Raw genomic sequence first — 12356 nt, 5'->3', positions numbered from 1 at the left:
CGGCCGGCTACTCAGCTCCTTGACTCCTCCCTGTGTGTGAGAGGGCACACAGATGAATATTGTTGCCATTTGAAAATGTTCTGATATTTTGTCTAAAAGATGAATTTTGTTGGCAGAGGAGCACTCATCAGACCTCGCTCAGTCTTGATGTAGGTTTTCAGTTCCCTCTTTACTGTCTGGGAGGGAGATGCTGAGAGAGAGGGATCAGGACATGTAAGGAGGTAACAACTGTTTATTCATCTGCCCACACAATCAATCCTTGAGCACATCTTTGTGTACCACTGAGGCATACAGCCTTGCAAGTTTTATTACCTTCTCTGAAAGCAAGCACAGAGGCAGACGGTGATTATTGTGCGGCAGGAAGAGGTGGAAAAGAACAAAATGGAAAGATGAAGCAATTCCAGGAAGTGTCCCGGAGCCCCTCCCAAGTGTGGAACTGAACAGTCTTGAGTATTGTATAGATTGCCTGTATTATGGGTAATCTGAGGCAGCAGTCTGTCTGAAGAGGTCGCGACTAATGGTTACGTCGTCATTCGTTCGCTGTGCAGTGATTTTGAAGACCCAGAAAAGGCCAGTAGGTATCATCTGACTGGCTTGGATTGGCTCTCTAGAGGCCAGCATTCAGGCTTCTTGTTACTGGTCTTTCTGCTCTGTCAACTCAAGTGTCATTACAGCATCACCAATACATACTGTGTGTAAAGGACCCACTGGAAGACTGTCAAGTCAAATGAAGTTAGCAACATGTGATCAATGCCTTTTGTATTGTGGAGTGTATTAACCGTGAGAACTCACCTCTTTGGCAACATTTCTCATAGAGGTATGAATCTTTGGGAGTGTCCCTTTGTGATTCAGTTCCAATTCTTTTGGAGTCCCATTCACATTAAAACTGACTTTAAATTCAAAACAATTCTTGATTGAATAAACAGAAAAAAGGGGCACAGTTTTCAGTCTCCTGCTCAAACGTATTGTGTGCCAAACCATTCACTGGTGTCTGTAGTCTCCTGAAATACAGCATGAAACACAGCTGGATACTAGCGTAGGTGATACACAGTCTTTTCATTTATAAAAGTTAACAGTAGTAGTTAATGAATGAAGGAATATGGAAGCATCTCAAAGCCATGCCTGTATGTGAATAACAACATGAGGGGGAGGCAGAGCACTCCGCTGTGTTGTTACTAACGTTATGTCTCCAGCAGCCTTCGTGCTGCGCTGTTAGACAGTGAGCTGGTGCAGGGTTTTTCAGGTGAAACACAACCAGCGAGTTGTTTTCTTCAGCGCAGAGCAGGTTTAAGTTGTTTAATGGTACAGTGTGTGTTGGTCAGCCGGTCTTGTTTGTCACGGCTGAAAGCTGCTCCCACTATGTGACTGCATAGTACGTACTCATGCTGGCACCGCTTCCTCGTTTGAAGGTGCGTTACAAGATCGCTCTTGCGAGTGCAAACTGTAGATTAAGAAAATCAGTTGTGACATTTGCAAATTGATTATGAATCATGCGAGATAAGCAGGATTCTTATGTGTATTCTCCCCCACCCATAATATCACATGCAGAGCCACCATAACTTTGACATTCAAACCATGATGGAGACTCTGCACTTGTGTCAGGAAGCTTTGATTTTACATGCCACACTTTTGCAATGTCAGCTGTAAGGTTGTGGAATAGATGCCCCGATGACCAGGCTCTCTCTGATCGGCTTGTTATCACACCGAGTATGTCGCTTGAATCCAAGCATGCACACACTATACAATTTAATGTCCAAACCTCACTGCTGAATTGACTTGTTGAGATTTCTTCAGCCTGTGTTTACAGTATTTATTAATCATATCCGTATTTATATGTATTTTGCGGTTTGTTGCAAGCTCCAGATCATTCAAGACTACATGACTGATCCTTCTTGCTTCAGTTTCAGTTCAAAATCCTCTCATTCATGATCCATTTTAAGTTCTGTTGGTAAGGAGGGATCCACTTATTGATCCCCCAAACAGAATGAAGGTCAGACACAGGTACACCCTGAGTCACTGATCCAGAAACCCTGAGAGGTACCAGCATACTTTCTGACTTCCTTACTCCACCTGTGACTCTCATCTCCAATCCCTAAACAGCAGAGCACTGCAGTTTTTAGCAACTGTTACTCTTGGACTGTTTTCAGCTGCTAATTAATACACATTTGGTACACTAAGTGTTAACGTCATCAAGATCATATATGTGCAGTTGACTCAAAATAAACTACAGTCACACATCATACGTATCAGTGAAAACGTGTGGCTTGTTGTTTTGGTTTTTACATGGGATCATGGGAGACTAACAAAAATATCAGCCTCTTCCTTTACTGTAGAGAACAAACATCCACTGGTGTGCTGTGGTTTGGCAGCTAGTCAATATATAATGCACATTTGTCATATTTTGCAGTCTTCCCTCAACCCAGGTCATAAATGTTTTTTATATTTTTTCTCTTGAATCACAACAACTTGCTGTTTTGTTCCACACAATGTCTTCTTTGTTTTTCACATTTTACAAGTTTTTTTGTGCTTCCATGGATTTATAATTCATTTGACATATTGTTTCTGCTGCTTGCTAATACATGTCTGTTTTCATGCTGTTCAAAGACTACGGTGACATTTAACAGAATTTTGATTGCTTTAACAATAACCCCTTGTGTTGGTCTGTTTTATATCGGTGCTCTTTGCTGTTAAAGTATCTTATTTATTTTGCTTAATTCATAGTGTAAAATAAAGCAGAACTCGTAGTTACACGAGGACCTCAAGCGTTGAAACCGCGAGTGAAACATCGAGTTACACTTGTAAACGCTATGTTAACTGCTTGTAAATGGCAGCAAAAGTGCTCTTCTGTTTCCTTATCTGTTCCATTGCCTCTGACTGTTGTTTCAGAAAACTGTGTCATGATCAGTACAATTTTCTCGTTGTGGCATTCGGCACGTTTGCACTTTAGTCAGAGATATTATTAGGACTAGTGACGGAAATGGACTGTAACATCTTGACACGTGACGACGTCCGTCATCGCATGGCTATTTGGCTCTCTTAATGTCTACTGCTGCTTCCTTCCTGCTTGTGTTAGCTATCATTACACAGGAGGGGACTCGGGTGGGATGGCAACATGGTCTCTTGAAATCTCTGAATGGGATGCATCAAACGATGTAGCCGCACTGTTGTTTAGCCATCAGTTTAGCTTCATAGCCCCCCTCTTATTTCCGTTCTAAAAATGGATAACAAACATGAAGCCAGCCCCTTGTGTTCCTATACTCAGTCACACATTAGCAGACGTAGCGTCTAGAAATAACAAGGCGCACATAGGTGGTGTTTTTGGTGGAGGGAATTAAAGGAAAGCAGTGTGTGATTAAGACATCTGTTGGGTGAGATCTTTGGAATGAGGCACAAATACGACTCGTATTGAGGGTCTTGAGAGATGGACACACAAGACCGCTGCACATATAATCTCCAGTAAAGTCAGAATTAAACTGTGTTGACGGCTCACAGATGGAGATGCGGTGCTGCACGATGCCTGTGCCTTCAGTCTCTGTGTGTGTTCTATAGAATTATTACTGCCAATGCTGTAGTTTCCTCTTTAAGTTTAGAAACGTCAAGCTGCGCAGGGAGACAGAAGGGCTCAGAGAGGTGTAATCTCACATCTCATGCCGTTCTGTTACTAGCTGGAAAATGGAAGCGGCGTAGTGATTTCTTTGCACCGTTGTTACCACTCAGATACTCTCTGAGGCGGAGGGTGTTGCGGGTGTTAACCATGATCTTCTTTGTCTTTGTAGGCTGCTTCCACAGACTGTCGGCTTGCTCTACGTCGGCAACTATGACAGGCCCTTTGCGAAGATGAAGGTGAGAAAATAAATGTGCTGTTATGTCGAATTCATGCTCGTGCCAACAAGCCAAAAGCCCCCTGTGCTCTTCCAGTTTCCCTTTAGCATGACACAAGATGTGAGTGTTGCTGCAAGTATGTAGCTGAGTTTAACCCACCCAGAATAAAGGGAAAATTATCTTCAGCTTGTTATTGTGTGACATGAAGAATTGTAGCAGTTTCTTTGCTGTGAAGTTGTGTCACTTAACATTAATGCTCAAATAGTGTCTCGGGCATTTGTCTCCTTTAGCTATGTTTTATATAGACAGATGCTTACCACAAATCTTTTACGCATATGTTTTTATCATATTTTGGTACACGCTTGCTTACATTCAGGATAATATGTGCACAAAATTTCATAAGACCAATGAGTTTACCATTTTGACAGAAATATTATAATTGGCTGATTTCCAGTCTGTTCTTCTTTGCTGTTCTTTCTTTTCTTTCTTTGATGACATTCAAGCTGCTGCCAGCGAAACTCAACACTTCCTGTCGGACGTTTCACACTGTTGAACTGTTATGTTTTTGAAATGGTTAAAAAGCGAGCCATGCCTGAACATTTATAGGTACAGATTTATTTTTAAATTGTTTACTCTGGATGGCATGTTTATATTATATTGAACAGATGGTGGCTTTCAAGTAAACATTACAACTCTCCAAATACCATCATTCTTTTTCGTTATTGCTGTCATTATAATCATACTCTTAACTAATTTGTCAGTTGACCAGTTGGTTGGCGGGTTTATTGAGAGATTATAATAAAAATTTACATTGATTTGCTCCAGCTTCTCAATTTTGAAGATTTGCTGGGGTTTTTTTTTTTGAGTGTGTCAGACATAACAAGCTGTTTGATGATGTTTCTGGCAATTTGTAGGCCAAATGACTTATTAATAAAACATGAAAATAATGTGCTACAGCCCTGCTTTTACTATCATCTCACTATGTTCAGCTGCAGTGCGTTTTGCCTGTGAAAATGCTGTGCATTCATCAGCTGCACTTTACACAGTGGAACTGATTCACTTGTTGTGTACATGGACAAGATATCTTATGGGATCACAAGCTGCATGTCATCAGGCCGACAGTGACACAGACACAAGTCGAGTGCACTCCACAATAACCAGCATCTCATATCTGTTTTAGGGGATTTTACTACTCCAGGGTGGAGTAGTTGAGGAGCAACACGATAGAATTTCCTTTTTTTCCCTACAGTTTTTATTTAGATGTAGATATGGAAATTTGCCACTTTGACTAAATGATTCTTAGTATGTGTAGGCCCTCCATTAGTCACAGGGAAGGTTTGGAAACACAGTAAATGAGTTTGCCTCTGGTATTGTCACTGTTGTGCCAGTTCCCATGTATCAGCCCTGGGCTTTGAAACTGAACAAGGCGGCGGCGTATCTGTTAGCTGCTCGGTCTCTAAGCTCTTCTCAGCGAGACAGAGCAAAAGCTGCAGCCCCGGGGTCATCTTCTGTCAGCCTTTGTGTTGCTATTTTTGTTGAGAAATGTGTTTTACAATCAGTCCAATTGTGAGCATGCTAAAAAATGGTAATTTCATGCAGCACCGGACATGTGTGATTTGTGGTTTTGCCTGCCTGCATAATGTTCCTGATAGATCTTGCATGTAGTGCCACGTCGACACTGTGGGTGTGTGTGTGTGTTGTGGGGGGGAGAGTGGTAGTTCTTATGTTCATCGCTTTGCTCATGGGCACGTCAGTGACGTCAGTGTGTCGATTCAAGCTGTGAATAATTTGTGGCACATCCAGCTGCCAGCTCATGTGAAACCTTCGTGTTCAAAACAAAATCAAAGCCCAACTTTTCTTGTAATTAGAAAAAAATGTTGTGATTTTTTTGAAAACCTGTTTTATTGGCTCAATTTTTTCCAATTTAGCTCCTTATTGTTGTATTTCCTTCCACTCTTGTTACCTACAGGGAATTGCTAAAATGAATTTTGGAAGGGAGCTTTCATGATGATTTGTCAGTGTGCAGATATTGTGAAAGAGGACGAACTGAAAACCTTTTGCTTAGCCAGTATGTGTTAACTTATGAAAAAAACCTATTAGTGAATTAATGTTTATCATCCATAGAGTTGTGATTGTGCATAAGCAAGCTCTACAGGTTAGACTTCCACTATGTCTCCTGAGATACCACTTTACTGTTTCCTCTGTAAGAAAACAAATGGAACTGGCAGTCCCATGGGAAGAGGCCTGTCGCCAGGCCTTTGAAAGGAAGAAATCAAAATATCAAGACCCGCAGCAAGATCGTAGGGACAGAGGATGGCAGGCGGGACTGTTCCCAGTCGAGGTGGCCTGTAGAGGATTCCCTGCACAGTCAGTGTGAAGGATGCCTACAGCCACTTGAATTAGGGGAGACAGCAGCCCACAAGTTTCACAAAGGGCCTCTTGCTGGTTATGCAACAGGAGGGAAGGAAATGGGCACTGATTTGACTGCCACTGCTGAAAAAGTTTTAGGGTCAAAACACCTGGTGAGCGTTGGATACCATCTTACGACATCATTTCCTGGACCAAAAGGCTTTAGTCACCAGACAGTTAAGATGTGAGAGAAGAGGAAGCATCTTCAGATGTATTTTCGTTGATTAGACCACAGCTTGTTGGGTTCTTGTTTTTTTTTTTGTACAGACTGAGTAACAAATGAGATTCAGTTTGCTAATTAGTGAGTTTAGAGGAGCTTTCAGATGGATTCTGTTACCTTCGGAGAGAGTCCGGCGAAGATGTTTCTCCCTGTGTCTAGTGTTTGGGCTAAGCTACTAAAATGTTGACTATAGCTTCACATTTTTCATACAGACCATGAGAGTGGTGTCTGTTTTCATTTCAGCATTAAAAGTGTGCTCCTAAAGTGGTAGCAAATCTCGATAAGATGACAGTTTATTTGCAACACGTCTGCACCAGTGCACCTGTTTTCAGCCATTTCCTCACCTTTGAGATTTTGTGTACAGTGTTATCAAAACAATAGAGCCAAGGGATGAGGCTGCACATATAAAACCCAGGTTGTGGTAAACAACTAATTACCACTTCCCACTAATTTTCATGACTCCCGAGAGAGCTTGAGGAGTTTTCAGCCCTTCTGAGTCTGTGCATTATTACATTTTTAACTTCTAGACAAGGTTTTATTAGCTAAAGCCTGATAGAATTAATGGCTATTGATTTCCCCTTTTAGGTTTCGTTTCACCTCTTCGTGGAGTCTGCTCCCTGTGCAGAACTGCATGTGGCCTCGGCTCATTAATCATAAATAATTTGAATGGTGCCTGACAGATGGAGTCACCGGAGAGGGAGATAAGAGCAACACTCTGTCAACGACCGGCCGCTTTGATGAAGCTATGAGAGTTCAGCAGTGTGTACTTCACCTGCAGAGTGCTAAAATCCCTTTGACTGTTTTTTTTTTTTTCCATCAATAATTTCCCCCAGTTTGTAAGACTTGTATTCATCATTAAGTGGGAATTAGAACAAGTATTATTCTGTTTAATCAACACTGACATTTTCTTAGTGAACTGCAATTAAACTGTTTGAATAGGCTCGTTTTCTGTTCAGTTTTTAAGATTTGTTTTGCCTGCTTTAGCAAATTGCTTAAGAAGCATGATTACAGTCCGACTAATTGAATTTACTTTTCACAGGAAACCCTCAGTCATGCTACACAACAAAACCAACAGATGAATTAAAAATTTGCAGTTTTTCCCCTTCCTTGTGTCTGACTGACAGCGTTGAATACGACATCTGTCTCAGTTACACATCATAAGCTTGTTTTTCTTCTTCAGATCTGATGCGACAGTCAATCTGAATCAGGAGGGTAATGATTGGTATTAAACAGATCTGATGCTGACGTCATATAATGGGTTCATGAGAAGTTGGTGTACATGCTGGGCTCCCTATTTTTTTTGTTCTCTGTTGAAACGGTTTCCTGAGCTGCTGGGTTGAGTTTTGTATACTTTAGTTGGAGCTGATATTAATGGACAGACGCCATCTAATGTATTCGGTTTGGAAGCATATTAGAGATTGAATATTAGTTTTGATACTGTCCATCGGCTGTGTTGTTCCCTCTGAGTGTTTGCCTCATGTTCGTACTCTTGCATCTTATATCCTATCCCCACTTATATATTCTTTCATCTAGTTTCTTGTTATTAAAATGGACCCGCGTGCTGCGGTGTGTCGCAGACCTGCAGGCCGGTTCTGATTAAGTCTAGAATAAAACAAAGGCAGGGTCAGGCAGAGAGCGATGTCGGGGAAAACAAAACAGCTATTCAAGGAAATTAGAAACTTTGGATCTTTGCTCATACGTGTCACTATCTCTACAAAATTCCCGCAATAAACTGTAGCACAGTGTATGAGTACAACAGATCCCAGTGTTTGATAAAGAAGGCTGTCGGTGTTGTGCTCAGACTAGTAACATTTCAGATGCAGTACACTTCCAGTAATTTGTAGTTCTTAACTTTGCTCCCAGTTTCTGCTTTATTGCGTGATACAGAATTAATGCTGTTCTTGTTTCCCTAGTGATGAAAACACTTGGTCCTCTTCTCCCTGACTTTGAGTGAGAGTATCAGGGGACGTACCGGCACTGCATTTGTAATTAATATTGACTGTGGATTACCTACCAAAGCTCCAGAGCCCTGAAAAAGTTGGGGTACTTGGGACAGCTACAGAGCTTATCATACACAAACAGAAATGTTGAATTGGTGGCTTTGGAAGGCGTGATGCATTTCTTGATGGACAACAGTTTCTCCTTGGGTGTAATACTTCTGTACAGCCTCTCACCTCTGTGAAGACGAGAGTCAGCCATTCATCCATCTAAAGCTTTGGACAAACCCAAAGACAAGCTGAAACCTACACGGACTGGACAGATCGCACAAAAAGATTTTACAGCAATTTGAACACATTTTGTTGTCTTCAACAGCCAGGAAGGAGCGTAAATCTGAAGCAGAATTCATTCATTGTCACCTGAATCGTTTTATATTTCTTATGTCCTCATAAATTCATCCGAACAAGCCACTTCAGCACATGAAGCACACGCACAAAACCATCCATACTGTTTTTCGTCCTGTTTAGTAAATCTTAAATCTTAACAAACCAGGATTGGAATAGAAATGCAGAAGGATGAGGCTCCTCTGCTTTGCAGCAGTGCAACACTGGCTGATAAAGAGTTTGACTGCCAAAGTCCCTGATAACTGGAGGCGCACGTGTGCCGCCATAATGAGACAGATTTGGATGGATTAAGCACCAAGTGGTGATGGAAAAATGGCAGCCAACATGTCACCCTTCACCAGCAGGAAGAGATCCCAGCTTGTTGCAGCCCGTCCTGCCTGCATGTGCCGCCCTTCACAGTTTTCTGGCAGCTTGCTGTGTTGAGCTTTAGGAAAGCTCAGAGAATGTGACGATCATTAAGATCGCCTGCCGTTCTTCTCCAAATAAACAAATGTTTGATTTACAGTTAGTCTTATTAACGTGCTACATGTCATCAGATTGACTTTGAGGTGGAACAGTCGCAGTAATGACTGTGTGTTATGGCTGGTCAAGGTTGTTGTGTTTGTTCTCACCCACTCTGCCTTCTTTCCTTCCTTCCTCACACACTTTCTTCGCTTCCTGTGAGGTTTTGACCCCCGCTGTGAGCCCAGATGCCCCACACTCCAGGATCACACGAGCTATTACTTTGCATTGCAGTGTCTTGCCAAGTCACCGGAGCTTTCCTGGCGTTGATGGCCATTCTCTGGCCCTGGAGGGCAGCCTCTTTGTCTCATGGGTGTCCATACGACCTTTCACATGCCTGGACTGCCTCTCCCTGTGTGTGAGGTCAAGGCGAAAAATCACAGAGGAGCTCTTCGTAACGACCTATGTCACAGCATTGTTTTTGTCACTGTTCAAAGCTGAACATTGTATCAGAGTCCTTCAGCAGAACTCATTGCTTCCCGGCGGCTCTAGGATTTGCATTTTCCAAGTCTTGAGAATCCTCTCAGTGAGGCACAGTCCCTCGACAAATAAACAACAGATGCTCAAATGTCTTCCTTGACTCATGCCTGATCTTCAGTATTGTGTGCCATTTTCATATACTTCAGCTACGTAACAGTGTGCGCTGTGTAGAGCTGATTTTGTTTTCAAAACAGAGTATGATGTAAGAAGTCTGTGTTCCTGTGCAGCTCGGCAGGAGGAGCAGGAACTGTTGCACTGCTTTGTTGAGGGCTGCGTCATGAAGGTACAGACAGATCTGTGTTTTTGTTTAAAAAAGACAAGAAAAAAATATATATATACATCTGTTGGAGATTAAATCCTGAAGTAGCGCTGGAACATTTAGGTTATTTAATATAAACTATGTATTAAATTATTCCCTCATGAAGCTTGTGTGAAAAGCTGACTTGAATCAGTAGTGAGCAGGTACACTTTTTAAAGAAAGATGGACCAGCTACCTTTAGATTCTTACCTCCACCACCTATGATGTGTTCTTGCATGGAGCATCTCTGGCTACGTGCACCTGTAAACAGGAATAACTGTGTACAAACACGGTAGCTGGTAGTGTTTGGCTTCATCTTCGAAACTTTAGGAGAGAGAAGAGAACTTGATGTGCAGTAAAGGTCGAACTGAACCATAGACATTACAGTAATGTGGGATGGGCCTTAACCAATAGGTGACTGGAGTGTCTATAAAGGAGTATGTCCTATAATATATACTAGTATAATATTAAATAATATTTTAGTAAGTAAAATTGTCAATCATTTGCTGGTTTTCCACTTGTCAGGTGCTTTCACTGGTTTATATCACTAAGTGAAATATTTCTGCTTGTCGTCGGGGCCTCTGGGAAAATGTATCTCAGGATATCTTTGTTATTGTCAGACTTCTTATAACCTCAGAAATTAATCAGCTAATTATACTGTGTTAATGAGAGGTGAATCATCAATGAAAATGACTGAACGCTAGTTGCAGTCACTCATGACAGACCCGCAAAAGGCTCTGTGCAGTTTAAACACCGCTTCACATCATGTCCGATCACAGAGAGGTTAATGGCTTTTGAATTCATGACTTTCCATAATAATTTTATTGCCTGTTTGAAGGATAATACCAGCTCACTAATTCCGCTTGTTTTTTTGGATCTCACTGTCAAAAAGAGGTGAAAATCTTGGGGCAGTAAATGAACTCGGTGCATTCAAATGCTGCTGCTGTCTGAATTGCATGAAAAATGTATTTTATCCTGTTGAACTGTTGCTTGTTTTTTTTTTCCAGGTTTTTGTAGATTATATTTTTCCCATTTTGTGAATTCCATTTATTACATCTAAATGTTGCCAATGGCTGAAGCTTTTAAATGAAGATGATCTGCAGCACATTCATATCATGTCTGGGGAAAAAAAACTGCACTTACACATGCTAATCATGGTCAGCTAATGGTTTCTCAGTAAGCCGTTATCATAACGGGACTCCAGATTAAAGCTGCAGCAGATCAGGCCGTTATACCTCATTAAAGGGGCAAAATGCATTAGGAGGTTTGTAATTGTCACGGGCAGCGATGGCAGCAGCAGACAATACAATTTTATTTCATTCACTCGGTCGTTGTGTTGTAACGACCATCTGTGTCCTTTCATCTTTGTCCGGACAGGCCACTAAAGAGCTGAAACAGTACGACAACAAGATCATCGAGTGCACCTTTGCCAATAACAGCTGGGTGTTCATGAGGCAGAGGGTGGACAAGAGCTTCCCCAACTCCTACAACACAGCGATGGGTGAGACCTTGTCCTTCACTGTCCTACAGTTAATACCTCAGTGTCATCTCTGTCTTTGTCTCAGTAAATAGAAAACCTGCATTTAATGGCTCATTTTATCTATATTTCGCATGAGCCTCCTGTCTTAGTTTGATTTGTGTGTGTGTGTGTGTGTGTGTGTGTAGGGGCAGACGTTCTGATGTGTGCTTATCATTACAAATGCACACAGACAGTCTGGCCTTGTGTTTCGTGCCCAGAATCCTCTTTTCGGCAAGACGTTTTGTTTATCTTCATTCTTTGAATAGCGAAAACTGATTTCTTTTTTTTTCTTCAAGATTTAAAATGTTATTACATCGCTACAAGGGGATCTTTTGTTGTATTTTAAAGCTGCACTCATCGGTGTTTTTATATCAACAGTGCATCAAGACCTTGTCTGAAAACATGGTCGCTCATAACAACAAACTCACAAATAATTATCACCTGACTGTGCGGTTCCCCTCATACCTGCAGAGTGTTTTAGCTTGGCAGGCAGTTTCATGTCAGAGAAACACCTCAGATAAATTCACTGTGTACGACACTTACCCAGCACCAAACATCAGACAGACAGATCATGTGCATCGCTTTGTGCACCAGCAACCAGCTGGTGCGCAAAGTGGAGCATTTAGTAGCTAAACAGGCCATCAGGAGGTACTGGAGACCAAAACACAGCTACAGCTGGAGTAATTATTGGACTTGGATTTGTCAGGTGACTCGAAACACTCCTCCAAATGAATGCTTATGTTGTCTCCTGGATGTGTATATAAG

At 41.7% G+C, this 12356-nt stretch overlaps 1 protein-coding gene across 2 annotated transcripts in view; it reads left to right on the top strand.

The window, feature by feature from the left end:
- rngtt (RNA guanylyltransferase and 5'-phosphatase) overlaps positions 1-12356 on the top strand; it is a 74858-nt gene that overhangs the window by 59837 nt on the left and 2665 nt on the right. For both annotated transcript variants that reach the window (XM_046372415.1, XM_046372414.1), the window contains 2 exons: positions 3777-3843; positions 11450-11573. In XM_046372415.1, the coding sequence (XP_046228371.1) occupies positions 3777-3843; positions 11450-11573 (191 nt within the window). The remainder of the gene's footprint in view (positions 1-3776; positions 3844-11449; positions 11574-12356) is intronic.

Source organism: Scatophagus argus, chromosome 19, assembly GCF_020382885.2.
Source record: "Scatophagus argus isolate fScaArg1 chromosome 19, fScaArg1.pri, whole genome shotgun sequence".
Lineage (NCBI taxonomy): Eukaryota > Metazoa > Chordata > Actinopteri > Scatophagidae > Scatophagus > Scatophagus argus.
Note: the sequence above shows the minus strand (reverse complement) of the source record. Positions and strands in the feature narration are given on the sequence as shown.